The sequence below is a fragment of the Colletotrichum destructivum genome, chromosome 1 (assembly GCF_034447905.1).
Source record: "Colletotrichum destructivum chromosome 1, complete sequence".
Taxonomy (NCBI): Eukaryota; Fungi; Ascomycota; class Sordariomycetes; order Glomerellales; family Glomerellaceae; genus Colletotrichum; species Colletotrichum destructivum.
In genome coordinates, this window is record NC_085896.1 from 1,822,692 (window position 1) to 1,837,871 (window position 15,180).

Here is a 15,180-nt window from a genome sequence, read left to right on the forward strand (position 1 = left end):
TCGTCGGCTCGGTCAAAATCAAGCTGGGCAGAGAACACCATTGCCAAAAGTTCACAAAGTGGGACAGGCATGTCTCTTATGCAGGACCGTCGACAAGAGGTAGGACAGACGCTCGAACTTACAAGTTACTAGAAGTCGCTACCGCTTGAGCTTGTCGGCTCAAGACCAACAAGGTTGAGAAGGGGCGTCTCTGGCGGTGTGGCCTGGAGCGGAGTGACTGGTTGCACAGCGGAAGGAATGAAGTACTAGTTGAGTATATATGGCTTGCCTGCCTCCCTAATGTACATATTGATAAGTTCCAGGGGGGTTTGCGGTCAGAAGGGAAGAAGCATCACCGGCTTAAGAAACGACCTGTGGGTACGACCTCTGTCATCACACGGGTTCTCCATTCAGTTCCATGTGATGACAGCTTGCATGCGCTGTATACGAGGATACTCAAGCACTAGAAAGTGCACGTAACTAATCCCGTCGCCGGGAATGGGTTGCATCTTCTGTGGCAATGGTTAACTAGGTTTGTAGCCACGAAGGACAGCAGATTGTCGATCCATACATGGGGCTCAAAAGCAAGAATAGCGGATTTGGGCAGGCAGGCAGTTCCGCCACACGCAACAATACCGGGTCGGTATACGTTTCTTTGAAAAGGCCACCAGGACCCTACCCCCGAAGAGTTGGCGAGAGCCGTTGAGACTGTATCCCAGTACACTACTCATACCACTAGCCGGATGCTCCAGCTCAGACTTGCAATAAATGATGTTGTATGCCTATGGCGCATACTTGCTCCCTCAATCACGGTATTCAACTCCATTATTCTAGCATCCTCCTCGGGCTTCTCCAAGTCGTCAGCGTCTTGAGTCACCGCTCCGATGCCTCGAGCTGAAGTAGCCCCGCTCTCTGTCCCTGTCTCTGTCACGGTGTCCATGCCCATGCCCATCCCTATCTCTATCCCGTTCGCGCTCACGGTCCCTCTCATCCCGATAACTCTCCCCCCTCCGCTCCCTGCGCTCGCTCCGCTTTTTCTCCTCGCCACGACGATACTCATCCAGTCTCGGCCTGCTACTCTTCTTCTTTCCGCCTTGGTTCCACTGTCCCAAGTCCTCCGTACCCTCGAGCTTCTTAGCCCCGAGACCGAGCTGGTTCTGCCGCCGCTCCGTCGGCTGCTTCTTCTTGGGCCCGCGCATCTTGCCGTCCCAGCCCATGCCGCGCAGAAGTGCAGCGCCAAACTCGCCGTCTGGTATCGCATCGTAGTCTGCAAGCGTCGAGTCCTCACCCACGTGCTTGATGTCAGACAGGTAGGCGTCCTGCTCTGTCGCCTGGATAACAATGTCCTCTTCCTCGTGACGCTTCTTCCCCAACAAGGCGTCCATAGCATCTTCATCCGCGGTCCGTGGAACCTTCTCCTCCATGGTTTGTTCCCCTGTCACATTCTCGACATGATCTGTCGCAGCCTCGTCGCTCGTCTTGCACCTCTTGACACTCAGGCCCCATTGTATCTGTTTATCCGCGTCGGCGGGTTCTCGATCGGTCTGCTGTTGCGCGGCATTCTGCTGGTGTCGCTGCTGCGCCTGCACCTCAGCAGGCAGCAGGTTCTTGCCGCCTCTGCGCCCACGCAGTTCCGACTTCCAGTCGCGGTTCCCCTGTTTCTCAATCACGAGTGCGCGGGGCGTCTCTTTCTTTTTGTTTTCGCCACCAAGTTCTGTGATTGCTTCGTGCCGTCCGCGACCGCCATCGTGCTCGCCGTCCGAGTCCGAGTCGAAATTGCTTTTCAGCGCGTTTGTCCGTGACCGCTTGCCTAACGATGATGGCGGGTCGAGGCGGGAAGGTTTCTTGTTGGGTTTTGAGCTCGAAGAGCCCCCGAAGCTGATCGCTATCCGTGGAATCTTGGAGCCGTCTGACATGGCGTTGGCAGCGAGGCAGGCTATGGTGCGTTGATTTTGAAAGAGTAGAGAAATGCCAACCGCCAAAGGCTGAATCACAGAAAGAAAGTATTGGTAGGTTCACCTTGCGACGTCAACTTGCAGGGATCTGGGCCACATGTACCTTACGTAAGGTGGAGCCGCATTTGTGCCTGTTAAAGCTCCCGGCATGTGCTCAAGTAGGCACCTAGTCTAGAACTCGACCTTTACTTTCGCGACCGCTGCATTTCCTCTATTTCTTTTCCCCACGCAAATTGCTATTTCCTTTCCTCACATGTCTAAGATTTTGAGTCGCTTGGTAGAAATTTTTTTGCTTAGAAAGCAAAGACCTGGTCCTCGAGCTTGCTCACAGGACGGGCCTTCTTGAACCCGAGGCTCTCGGCGGTTTTCTTGAGGCCACTGACCATCGGCGGGGGACCGCAAAGCAGAAGCTTGACATCGTCAGCGGGTTTGGGGAGCAGATTCTACAAGATTGTTAGCAATGCATACGACGAACATATCCCGAGAAGCCTTACGGTGATCATGTCGGCGGTGACGTAACCGACGCCGCCAGTCCAGCCAGCAGGTGGCTTGTCCAGGACGTAGTGCACACGGAAGCCGCTGTCCTCCTTGGCAAGGGTGTCGAGATCCTCCTTCAGCAGAATGTCCTGAGGCGTAACGTTGGCGAAGATGAGATCGATCTCGGTCTTGTCACCGGTTGGGCGGCCGCGGATGACGGCACGGATGATCTGAAGCATGGGAGTAATGCCAGTGCCGCCAGCAATCATACCAAAGTGACGGACCATGTTCGGTGTGTAAACGAAGGCGCCCTTGGGACCCTTGACCTTGAGCAACTGGCCGACCTTCATCGATGCCAGGTACTTGGAGATGTTGCCGGTGGGGTAGGACTTGATCAAGAGGTCAAAGTAGCCAGGCTGATGGTCGCCAGAAATTGGAGTGTAGGAGCGCACGATCTCCTTAGTGGTGCCATCGGGCTGGGGGCAGTTCGCGCCGATAGAGATGTGCTGGCCGATAGGGAGACCGAGGATGCTCTTCTCAGAAGGGAGGTTAAAGCGGTAGCTACGGCAGCAGTTAGCCAAACGATCGAGCTCGGAACTCGGGAGATTACTTGCATGGCGACATTGTGAGAGATGATGGTCTTCTCCTTAAGCTCGAACTCTTGGAAAGCGTCGGGCTTGAGAACCTTCTTGATTTCTACACGCGGGGTATGTCAGTAGTCAATTCCGAGGTGTTCCGAGAGGGGGCCGAACTCACGCATCGAGTTGTACTTGTAGGCACCCAGCGCCAGCGACAAAAGGGCAGCGTACGGGACCCATTCGCGCTTGGTGATGGCGCATCCCAGAATTATCAGACCGACGGGGATGTAAATATTGTCAAAGTACTTGCGGGAAGCGAGAGTATCGGCCATGATGAAGATTATGTCTGGAGCTCTTCTCCACAGTAAACGGGCAACAGTTGCAACTGGGCTTTTTGCTAGCTCGGGTTCCAAGGCGTGGGAATCTAGAGGTTGGAAGAAAGACCTAGGTCAGCTAATGTCCCGAACTTTGCATGAAAAAGAGCACTGACAGAAAAGACAGCTACTGGGGAACCTGTCGCGTTCAATTGGTGTTGTTAGATAAACGTTGGAGCTTGCGGTAGGAGCGAGCGTGCAACCAGATATCGTAAGATCGCGAAAGTGGGACAACCCCTCCGATTTCTGTTGAGCTGTCGCGTTTCTGCCAGTCCTGTAACGGCGAGCGGTCAAGTCGTAGTGCAGTCTTTTGCGAATGCGAGGATCGGTGTACGGACGCGGGGCGGAAGCGTGAAAATGAGCCGAAACTGGCAAAATAACCCCGACGGGCCCGAAGTCGGCAGTTACGAGTGGCTCCAAAACTTGCGCCACAGCGTGGCTCATCAATGTAGCTGAAAAGGGTCAGTTCCGAATTGTTCAGCCACGACGTCCCGACGCCACATTGGGTACAGCAACACGTTAGTTCGAGTCCGTTTGGGACCCCTGCAGATGCGCGTCGTCGTTCCAGAGATGCGCAGAGATCAGCAAGTTGATCAACCACCTCCCCTCCCGGGGCTGAGCTGCAGGAGCCCTTGCAAATGGGGACGAGATACCCGAGAGACAGGTTTCTGAACACTCCGAAATGCATGTAATAGTGCATGTCACCACCATATGCTCGGCTGCAATCTTTCGCTACTACGGATACAATCGCCATCAAAGCATCGCACCGGCTGCGTAATAGTGTAGCAGACGGGAAATGCTTTGGACTCGCTCTCTGCGTTCATTCCTATCGTTCCGTGAGTCAAGGTCACTGTTGCCATGTCGGCTGCAGGGCGAGTAGGAACTTTTGCAAGTTAAAGCCTCGCTGCTGGCACATATAGCTTTCGGCAAGCTCGACCGACATCAGCACAACAGCCATGCTTCGTTGACGGAGGACTCAAATTTGAAATGCCCCTCGTATCGTGCCTCGGACCTTTGACAACTATAAGCACTACGGATCCGTTCAATGCCATATCAAGCCACGAACATGCCACCTTTTGGGGCTAGTCAGTTGCCTTTGGAGCCGCCGATTGCTAGTGGTACCTTGGTGACATGACAGCACGACAGGACCGCTCATGCATTGGATCGATCGGAAAGACAAGAGTTGTCAAGTGATGACATCATGGACGCCGGCGGCGTGTTGGTGACACAAAATAAAGACGAAATATAACTTTATCAGGAGGCAGCTATCCGACCTGGGCGGTGTTGAGTGCATCTTGAGCAACAAGAACTTAGGATGCTGTTCTGAGAATTGTGGTGCGGGTTGGGGGGGATTTCGGGGTAACCGGAAACAATGTGTTATGGGCTACCACTGCATCGCATTGCATCGCATTGTACCTGGTCGTACCGCCATCGGGATTCCCTTCCCCAGACAGAATTCTTGTTCAATGGGTCCCGGGAGCAGGAGAGAGAGAGAAAGAGAGGAGAAAAGGAATTGTTGGACGAAGAATATCATCATCGCGCGTTCTCGTAAACAACACTTTACGCTACCGGTAGCGTCGAACAAGAGTTGCGTGAAATTCAAACTGGGTCTCACTCTTAGCCGATAGCGGTGGTTGTGAAAGTGAGGCCGGTCAGATTGTCGAACGGTACCGGCTGGTCCCCGCTTGAGGCGTTGTGTCGCCCCAGGCACACCCGTTGGGCTGGATGCGGGAGGAGGTCCGTGCCTGCCCGCGGTCGGAAAACGTACCTCCCACCGCGCTCGTGTCACCGCCGTACGAAAGGAGAGTGCCGTTTTCCTCGGAATCGCGGCCCCGACGAATAGGTAGGCCATGTCATGCTGTGGCCACCACTGGGGCAATTCTTTTTTTCTTCTTCTTTTCCTGTGTGGCACAATTCCGGTTCATTTCTCGACACACATGAATAGCTCTAGGTTATAACGACTGGGATTTGCTGGCTTGGCACAGGACTGGGAGGTGAGTGCGGTTTGATGGGATACTAAGGTATTGCACCATCTCCAAATGGCGGACAAGCGGCACAGTGGCTTCCCCCCCTTTCGTAACTTCGCGGACAGGAATAAGCCAGCGAAACGAGTCGACAGGGCAGTAAAAGGGCGCCCACCCACCCCCTGCCCTGACGACGATCAGAGACAAGTCACAATCTTGACATGTTGCCCCCCAGCCCACATCCAGCCCATAGCTTGAAAGCCCCCCCAATTTGGCCGGGGCGGGTTGTTTCACATCTTCGCATCCGCGGAGTGCAGAGCCCGCCGGGTTGTTCAGATGATCGCGTCGCCGCCGAGCAGTCCATTCCTTGGGTCTGGGAAATGGGATGCGTTTACCGATGGCTTCAGAGTGAGGACACGACACTGCAGAAATTACAGAGTACAGCCCAGCGGCAAGTCTGAACCGTTGTACATTTCAATTGCCACCCCTCTGGTGGGTAAACTATGTTCGCAACCAGCTGCACGCATGATGGCATCGGCAGCCTCATACCAGAAGATATGTTAGAGTGAGAGTCCATTAGGTGGTCATTCGGTCGTTGGGCCGACGAATCTGTCTCTTGCGCTCACCCTCGGCAAGGCGGCATAATGCTCGACTCGTGATTAATGTGCTTACAAGTGGGAAGTCAATTGGTCTTGGTTCAAGCGCCCGGCCGGTATTCCGCAGCCATGAACAAATGAAGGGTCCCAAGACCACCCCTCGTATCCGTATGAAATGGGGCTGGCAAGGCCATCCGCCAGGGCACTCGGGGCTCGGGAAAGGCCTTCTGTTCAATTCATCTTAGCCTTTGAAGAGGGATAAAAGTTTATTCAGGAACACGAAGGGAAGGGGGGGGTAACGCCGGGAGTACCGCAACCTCAGTTAACAATCAATTTGTGTCCGGAAGAAGCCGCAGCCGGAAGTGAAGTGGCTATGCAGGTAGAGGGAGATTTGAAGCAATCTTGGGATATTTCAAGTCGCCAGGGCGCCCCTCTAGCTAAATATTGAAAGTGGCTTGGGACGACCCTTACTCTCGGACTCACCGGCTCTAGCGCGTATCCACGGCAAGGAGCCTCAAAGGAAAAGAAAGCTGGAGAAGGTTGGGAGAAGTTGTAGAAACAAAAAGGTAAACGGAGGGGGGGATAAATCGCCGACTATCAAGGCGAAAATCGATGGGTGGGTGTCTGGGTGATGACGATCAGAGAACCCTACTAGAAGAATCCCGGGCGGACCTGGGTTGACCAAGAACGACATGCATAGCTTGGCAGTTGTGCGGGCGAACAGGCCTGAGGGCAGCAGGGGTGCAGCACAGGGACATGGCAACGGAAGCAGTCAGAACGATAGGAAGCTGCCCGCCTCTTCGCCAGCCAGCATACTAACATACCCTAAGCCCGAGGTGAAGGATGTGGGATACACGGCGCATACGGAGTTCTGGCATCAGCAAAGCGTACCGCGACTCTGCGCGATATCCCATGCCCACTGGGCACATCACACCCGGATGGTATGTCGCGCTACGCTTCGTATCCGTGGTGTATACAGTAGACCCATGGCCCTGGGAGCCACTCGACGCGCAGACGAGCAGGCGTCTCGAGAAGCGGGCTGTACGGCACCTAGGGGTGCAGACACAGCTCGTGGTAGGTAGATGTTGACGTGCTCGAGTCTCGAAATGCACCGCCCATTCTGCGTACGCCAGCTTGGCTGTTGGCATACCGGTAGCGTAGTACTAAGAACCCCGTCTAGTTGGTGGTAGTCGCTGGCGCGGCGGGCGAAGGCGAGGCCCCATGGAACCGGACAAGCTTGAGAATAAGAGGGAAATGCAGGACCGGGGACAGAGGGTGCCGGAAGCCATTACGGTGCAGGCATTGCGATAGCATGTACAGAGTATCCTTACCTAGGTACCTAGCTAGGTACCATCAGTAAAGTGCCCATCCCATTTCAAGTGGTTGGAAGCATAGTAAGTACCTAGATAGCCGGGGAGTGAGTGCCGTGAACTGCCGTACGAATGCGGTATGCGGCATGCGGTATGCGGCAATTCTCGCGATGATATGTGCACAGAACTGAATTGCACAGTTTCTAACAGCCTCGTCAGTGTTCTGCATACCTACATCAGTAGAAGTTACGTAGCGTACCTAGGTACTAATAGGTCACCCGCCGCCTGTTTGGCACGAAGGCTGCTGCTGCAAGCAGACCGCAGACCCGTAGCACCATGACCCACGCAAACTGTGCATAAAGGCCCATGGGATGGATAAGAGTGGACCGGAGTGCATGTTCGGATGGTTGCCGCTGTAGCCTGTAAAAAGTCCAGTTTGTTTCTTAGGAGCTCACCAAACCACTTCCCACAGGGTGTGCCATGCCAGCAATCGTAAACCTTCAGACAGCAGCTGAAGTAGCTCCATCGAGTTATTTCTTTTCAGCTACTAGAACAATAGCAACGGATATCCGTCTAGGGCAAGAAGCGCGAAGAAATATGACATGGGGAAATGCATGGATAGACAAATAGACAAGCGAATCCAGACCAGAGCGCACAACTTACCTACCAATACGGTACATACCTGGGTAGCTACTTAGGTAGGTCGGCAGAGATATACCTGATCGGCCTGCATGTGAGAAGGGCCGCACATAATACCAAACCCAGTGCATGCCCAAGACATACCATACCGCCCCGAGAAGCGCCTCCGATTCGTAACGCGCGCCATGTTCGTCGACCAGCAGAAGAAGCAAAGGAGGGAGCAGAGGATGGAGAAGGCGCCTGTGGGCCTCACGCCGTACGGAAGAGCCACGGAGGGCCAGGAACCCCGCGTGCGTATCATTGGACAACGTTTTCAGGACCAAAACAGGATGTTCATCGATAACATCATAGCTGCATCAAGCTTGGGCTACAGAGTACTGTCCACTTGAGACTTGCCCACTCCCAGGCCTGCCAGTCCTATCCAATCTCAAGTCTAGGAGGCAGCACTCCCTTTTCTGTCTCTCTCTGTCCACTGCCGCTTTTGCTACGCTGCGAACACACACCAACATCTTTTCCTCTTCATCCGTTCCTTTCTCCAAATCCCACTTGCCACACCATCATTCCCATATCCGACCCTTTCTCATCACTGCTTATTTCCTTCAAGTCAAACTCACCTTGAACCCCGGCTGGCCCTGCACCACTCCCGCATGCAACGCACTCGGTACCTTCGCCCGCCCGACTCGCACCGCCCTGTCTCTGCCAGTAGCCAGGATCAGGTCTCTTGTCTCTCGCACCTCGTCTCGTTCGACATCTTTCCGCATCCACCCACCCAATCATCCGAATTGGTGTACAGTACACCCCCTCGTCGCCCGTTGCTATCTCCCACCCTCTCTGTTTCGAGTCTTTCCTTGCCCTTCCAAGAAAGGTACCTAGCTTTTGTTAGACGCTTGCTGTGCTGCTGCACTCCGACCTCCCAGTCTCGCTTTATCTTTAAACAGCTGTTCCCTGCTCGCCGGCTATCTTTTCTTTTATTCTCACCTCGCTCGGCGAAACGATTGCAAAGTCCCTTAATAGCACCCTCCGCCATCCATCCTCTTTGTATACACTTGTTGCCCCCTTCCTCTTCTGATACCCTTTTCCTACCCTATCATACATCTCACACATCAACCGTTTGTTGCGTTGTCTCGTTGACGGAGATACCAGCCTTCCCCCCTTCTCCGCTTCCCGCAAACCTTTACCCTCCAAGCGTCAAACATCGCATCAACCACCAGTTTCCAATTGACCTCGACGACCCGCCTGTTCATAAACGTTACATGGCCCAATAATCTGTATTCTCGACCTTAACGGCCCTTGTAGGCCCGAGCAGGCCGGGGCTTTTCCTCCACGACGACCACGACCGCGACGAGACGAAGGAATAGGCTGGGCTTGGACCCCCGATTACCGCACGTCAAATCTGTCGACCATGGATACCGCCGCGAACCGGCGGTCAATGCTGCCCACTATTCAGACGACACATCATGGGGACACGCTCAGTACGAGTAAAAGCCCGGCAGACCTACGGAGCGTCTCGACACCGACTTTGGGGGGTAAGAGGCGGAGCTTCTTGACAAAGACCTTCAGGAAGGTCAGCAGCAGCTCCTCGTCCACCGATCTTGCGTCCATGTCCGAGGATGCATCTGGTGGCCTCCACATGAAGTCGAAACGAGTCCTCCACAAGAACAACGGTTCTGGTGGCTCGACATCATCCTCCATTTTGAACCGTCTCAACCGCCGTGCCTCCAAGGACTCTTCCACCAGCTCCCACCTATCGGAGGAGACGCCAAACTATCTCAGCCCTCAACCGCCGCCGAATCCTGTCAGGATTCTCAAGCATGGACCGCTGAAGACCGACAGCCGCTTGTGGAAGTCCCGCGCCGAGTATGTCGTTTTGACTGACGGACATCTGATCAAATTCAGCAGCGTCGAAGCAGCAAGATCAAACTTTGCCGAACTGGCACCTCCATCAGCACGCTTAAAAAGGTCATCAACATCGTCCTCTTTGAGTCAGGATGGTTCGCATTCAGATGGCCGGGTCGAGATCCCCCTGTGCAGAATCGTCAACATCTTCAACGAAGAGGGCGTGAGTCCTCATTTTGGGCTGGATGTATGGTGGTCCGAGACTTCTCCAGTGGTGTCATGGGCTTGCACAAAACTATTCTTCGGTGTGCCCACAGAGCGAGACGATTGGATGTCCGAGATTCGCCGTGCTACCCGTGAGTCTGTGGGCTCGTCCACCGTGCCAAAGGGTCTCATTGCCTCAAATGTTGAGTCCGCCATCTACGCCATTGTCGCAAAAGAAGAGCCATCGTGCCTCGGGTGCCCGCTGGACATCTTCCCGGTTGTCCAGCGCACCACCCTCTTGAGTTCCAAGGCAGAGAACCTCGAAACTGCTAAAAAATCTCGTGATGGGTCATCGTATTACCTGCTCCTCGGCCAGAACAAGTGCTATCTTGTTCGGGTGGCGAGGACTTCGGTCTACAAGGCACCCCAGGATATCGACATCAACGCTGTAGTCTTCGGGTTAACATCGCTAGTCCGCTTGAAGGCTACCATGGTCCCGCACGAGGAGCGGTTTGTTCTTGGATTTCGGTATGTGTTTGTGCTTAGTGGTTGGGGTCGCGAGCACACCGCTAACCCATAGAGAAGTTTACCCTGCGAAAACGAAAAGCGCCTCGAGCTCGCTAGCCGTTGGTACAGAGAGATCGTTATGACCTTTATGAAGGCAGACCGTGCGGTGAAGCCGGCGTGGCCCCAGCACATGCAACGCGACATTTTTGACATCCGAGGCCTTACTGCTCAGCTTCTGCTTCCATCAGGCCAGGACTACGGCGGACTTAAGCGAACTCTCGAAGCATACTGCGGGACCTTCCAATGCAAGGCTCCCGAATGGACGGTGAATTGGAAATGCGAGCGCAGAGAACACTGCCCAGAGTTCCGCCTTCTTCCCGCCAAGGAACCTGAAGGATACTCGGCCCTTCAACTTCTGGCCGTTTTCAAGGCCCTCCGGTTCAACGACTACTTCAAGGCACTGTCTTTCCGCGACGTTGACTTTTCGCCCCTGTGCGGCTTGACTGATGTTCCAGGTTGGGATGAGTCTGTAGCAGATGTTAACCGGGATGGTAAGCCGGCTGCTCCCGATGGATCGAAATGCTTGGCTAATTGCAACAGGTCTCGTAATTGATGGTGGCCACCGCGATATCCTCAAAGCTGCGCCATTGCTCTCTCAAGAGATTCACGCTGTTGCCTTCACCTCCGGGTCGGTCAGGAAAATCGACTTGACCAACGTCCTGGCGTTGCGGAATATCGTCGGCGTTTCGCGTGCTCGAGCTGGTTCCAAGAAGGAGCCCGAGGTTGTTCGGCCGATTCTCTTGCTCCTCAGAACTGGCAGCATTCCTTGTGATACCCTGCTGGTCGGCGGAAACCCGCTGACCGCAGCAGAGGTTGGTGATCTGGGTAAGTGGCTTTCACAGACTCTTGTATACATCCTTGGCTAATGAGATGTAGTCGACGTTTTGCACATTCCTGATCTTCTAAGGGAACTGGATATATCCAGGTGCAATCTTGATGAAAGAAGCTTGGAGGAAATCTGGGACGCCTTGCCATCTCAGGGATACAAGATGGAAGCACTCAACACCTCGCGCAACATCGGCCACGTCGACCACATGGTTGTCAAGAACAACCTGTCCCACTTTGCTTGCCTTCGAAAGCTCGGTATCGCCGGCAATTGCCTTAGCCAGTTCATGAACCCCATCTTTTTTGATGAAACCATCATGAGGTGGGGTTTGGAAGAGCTGGATCTTTCAAACATCAACGTAAGTCCTCCAAGGCTCGTGTACATCTTTATCCGCTAACGCTTCCATAGCTGAACGATGCCACGCTGCAAGTTCTTGGCAATTATCTGCAGTGTCCCGAGGCCAACTACCTGCGCAGGCTGGATCTCAACAACTGCGGGATGACGGGCAGCCAGATCGCTGAGTTATTCCGCAGTATGGGCCAAGGGAGGGTGATGACGTGCTCCATCAGCGGCAACTATCTCGAGACTGGTACAGAATCACTGTCAACTGCCATCGCCTACAACTTCGGGCCAACATCACTGTTTATGGATATGATTGAATTCCAGAACGAGGAGAACTACATCAAGATCATCAAGGCATTGTCCCTTAACCGGACCATCCGACTGCTCAGTCTGGTCGGGACGTCGACTCCTGGGCAGGTCAGCGAAGTCGCTTGCATGGCCGTGTCTGACTTCTTCGCCACGAATCAATCCGTTCAGTACCTGGACTTCTCTGGCTTCTCTGCCAAACTCGATGAGGGACAGCTAGGTCTAGGCTTCTCGCGCTCTCTTTCCGGACTCGCCGAAAACACAGCGCTGCGCCATCTACGAATTCGCAACCAAAAGCTGAACCTGAATATTGGTGACCTGGCACACGCCATTCATCTCAACCAGACTCTTACAACTTTGGATGTGCAGGAAAACAACTTCAACCTGTCGAACTTGTCGCACATGGTTCGATCTCTCGACCAGAACAGCTCCATCCAGGAATTCTGCCCCTTTTCCCGCGCCGAGCTCAATACAGCCATCAAATCTAGTGTCCAGAACGTGGGTATGCCCACTAGCCAACCGTCCTCTGCTCGAGCTCGCCGCGCATCCAAGGTTCTTTCAAAAGCCACGTTCGAGAGTTTCGCAATGGAAATGGACAAAAACAGTGCTCTCATGCAAAACCTCAAGGACGAGTGGAGTGTCAAAACAGCTCAAATTGATCACATTCTCGAGAGAAATCGGACATTGTCCCTCGAGAAAGAAATGGCTCGCATGCAGTGGGACCCCCAGGACGAAGGCCAGGAGGATTGGATCACTCTCGAGCTCGGCAACGTCTTCGGCGGGCTCGCTGTCAAGGCCATGAAGACTCGGCGTAAAGTCATGCAGCCGGGCTACCGTGGAAGCGTGTACTTCGGTGCCAACACTCCTCCTTTGGAGCCCATGGAAGAGTTCGGTGCTCAGGCGGCTCCGCACCATGTCACCCGAGAGGAAGTCATGGAAAGCCCTGCAACGGAGGGCGCCAGTGCCTCCCCCGGGCTTCCGACGCCTCCCGAGTGGGCACCGGCCGAGAGCCCCGTGAATGGGTACGCCATTGCCTCAAGCGCCCCTCAGTCTCGCGATGCTCCTCGCATCGTGGACGACAACGCCGATGAATTTGATTTTTCTCTTCTGAAACACATGATCCAACACGGATTCAACCTCGACGATCCGACGCAGGCACAGTCCAGTGACGTCGGCAGGAAAGCCGGGGCCTCAGTGTCGACCACGAGACTTCAGTAACTCAGTCACCAGGAAGGAATGAACACATGACACCACAAAACCACACAAAGAAACATAAAAAGAACCAAAAACAAAAACAAAAACAAAAAAAGGACCGAAAGATCATCCAGCGAAGAATGAAAGAAAAGAGAAATGAAAGCAGAAAAAAAAACATATCGAACAAGACCAAATACGTCTCCGACATCCTGACTTTCTCACACCCCCAACATAGATATCAGCGACGTCAACATATTTTTGCTTTTTGTAGTGTTTAATCAGGCGTTCTCAAAAAATGGGGGTTTAACGTGTGTTGAAGATACCGCGCGGGATTGATACCCATACTCGCAGGAAAGCATTGTTAGTACCGGTCGGATTTTGTGTGGATTTGCATCATATCATTTGTTTGGCGTTTTGAGGTCTCACTGGTTTAGCATCCTTCTGGATTTTGATGTAGAAATACTGACTGAGCAATTCGGTTTGGAGGTTTTTTGTTGGGGAGGGGGTTTATTTGAGATAAGCCAAGATTTCTCGCCTATAATACAGAAGTTGTGAGAATACTACAAACATATTTCTACACGTATCCTGTGGGAAAACGTCTTTGGCGGTGGCCACAGAGTGAGAAAGCCCCAGCTTCTGGGTAATGATTCCTTCTACAGCTGTTAGTGCCTCGCATTTTCTCGGCCGTCCTCTTTTAGCCGCCCTTAATAGACTATGACGTTTTGGCTTCTTTGATCGAACTGATAGGATGGCTTGTGTAGTAGTGGTGAGTGGTGTTAGTGTGACTGTACTTGTCTGTAATATTAGATAAATCGTCCAGAGACGAGAAGGATATGGCTCACGGCATCCAAATTGTTTGAAGCATCTAGTTCGGGAGGCGCCAACATGCTTGATTGTGCTGAACTATAACCTCAGAGACAGCACTCGAGGGGAACAAACAGTTTAAACGGACTGCCAGCCTTGGTTTTGAATCCATCGACCCTGGTCTTGAGAGATGCGGTACTTGCGTTGTCAGTCCCGGACTTCGGGTTGGTGCATGCATGGTATTCCGGGGTCCAACTCGGAGCCGGATACGGTTGGAACATGGCCAATGGCCGGCGTCAGGTGGCCGCATATTCGGTTGGTTTGTATGTGTCAGATGAGTGCAGTACAGAGGCTGAGAGGTTTCAAACCGCCATATGTCTGGCGATCCCTGCACAAGTGCTGCGCAGGGGCGCGGCGTGTGTTTGCCGCATTGGACACTTACTGCCGTCTGTTTTCGTGTTGCGCGGGCCCGACTTGTCCCAGCTCTCTTGATGCTGCATATGCGGGGAAGCCGACACAACGGTGAGAGCGTGATACAGGGCAGCAAGCAGTGAGCATATAATTCGGGAGGCAATGTGTTAGCCAAGTGTAAGAGGTATGCGATCGTTCTTCTCAGCTGGTGAGGTTGAATTCATTCTGTGCACTTGCATCATTGTGCACCACTTTGGAAGATGATAACTTGGCGGAGCTGACCTGATGGAGTAATGCTATTAACGGGAAGGATGAGCCAACTACCGCCTAGGGAAGTAAATTCGTCTGTAGAGCTTCAATGCACTTAATGGGGTCCGAGCGCACGCTCCTAATACACATACCTAGGTAAGTAGAAGAGTCAAGGGGACGTTGGGTCCCCCTGGTTTACTCAGCCCGAGATACCGATCGGCGGAAGGGTCGCGTCGACGGAAAGAACGAAAGGACAAAAGGAGGAGGCCGTAACTCCAATTCTGTTTCTAAGAAACAGAAGAAAATAAAAGAATGTTAACGCTTGATTTTAAGTAGGAAAAGGAAAAATACAAGAAGGAACAACTACACCGATAATGAAGAATTATGGAGCGACTCACTGTGCAAGGATAAGAAACAGATGAGTCGGCAATGTACGGATACTCTGTACGCAACACCCTCCTGTTGTTTTGGCTGGGGACCTCTGACACCGTGGAGTGTAGCGTGCTTAGTTTGTTTCCCATGCAGATGAACGCTTCACTAAGAGCATATGCAGGACTTGATGTAATACA

General features: G+C 53.3%; 5 protein-coding genes across 5 annotated transcripts; 2 read left to right on the forward strand and 3 right to left on the reverse strand.

Annotated features, from left to right (window-relative positions):
- Positions 1–662: 662 nt before the first annotated feature.
- CDEST_00565 (Putative spp2/MOS2, G-patch domain, pre-mRNA-splicing factor Spp2) lies at positions 663–1,964 on the reverse strand. The gene has a single exon (XM_062916724.1). It carries the CDS (start codon positions 1,893–1,895, stop codon positions 840–842), a length of 1,056 nt encoding a protein of 351 aa, XP_062772775.1. The 5' UTR covers positions 1,896–1,964; the 3' UTR covers positions 663–839.
- A 67-nt stretch (positions 1,965–2,031) lies between these two features.
- On the reverse strand, positions 2,032–3,807 carry CDEST_00566 (Putative oxidoreductase FAD/NAD(P)-binding, NADH:cytochrome b5 reductase; the record flags this gene model as incomplete). Its single annotated transcript, XM_062916725.1, has 5 exons — positions 2,032–2,377; positions 2,429–2,972; positions 3,026–3,107; positions 3,168–3,413; positions 3,480–3,807. The coding sequence occupies 5 exons, from the start codon at positions 3,805–3,807 to the stop codon at positions 2,228–2,230; spliced, it is 1,350 nt and encodes a 449-aa protein (XP_062772776.1). The 3' UTR covers positions 2,032–2,227.
- A 3,861-nt stretch (positions 3,808–7,668) lies between these two features.
- On the forward strand, positions 7,669–8,308 carry CDEST_00567 (uncharacterized protein). The gene has a single exon (XM_062916726.1). The coding sequence runs from the start codon at positions 8,058–8,060 to the stop codon at positions 8,259–8,261; it is 204 nt and encodes a 67-aa protein (XP_062772777.1). The 5' UTR covers positions 7,669–8,057; the 3' UTR covers positions 8,262–8,308.
- Position 8,309: 1 nt separating this feature from the next.
- Positions 8,310–13,889, forward strand: CDEST_00568 (Putative leucine-rich repeat domain superfamily). The gene is made up of 5 exons (XM_062916727.1): positions 8,310–10,440; positions 10,498–10,970; positions 11,020–11,304; positions 11,356–11,663; positions 11,714–13,889. The coding sequence occupies exons 1-5, from the start codon at positions 9,275–9,277 to the stop codon at positions 13,169–13,171; spliced, it is 3,690 nt and encodes a 1,229-aa protein (XP_062772778.1). The 5' UTR covers positions 8,310–9,274; the 3' UTR covers positions 13,172–13,889.
- A 1-nt stretch (position 13,890) lies between these two features.
- On the reverse strand, positions 13,891–14,639 carry CDEST_00569 (uncharacterized protein). Its single transcript, XM_062916728.1, has one exon. The coding sequence runs from the start codon at positions 14,259–14,261 to the stop codon at positions 14,013–14,015; it is 249 nt and encodes an 82-aa protein (XP_062772779.1). The 5' UTR covers positions 14,262–14,639; the 3' UTR covers positions 13,891–14,012.
- Between the last annotated feature and the right edge of the window lie 541 nt (positions 14,640–15,180).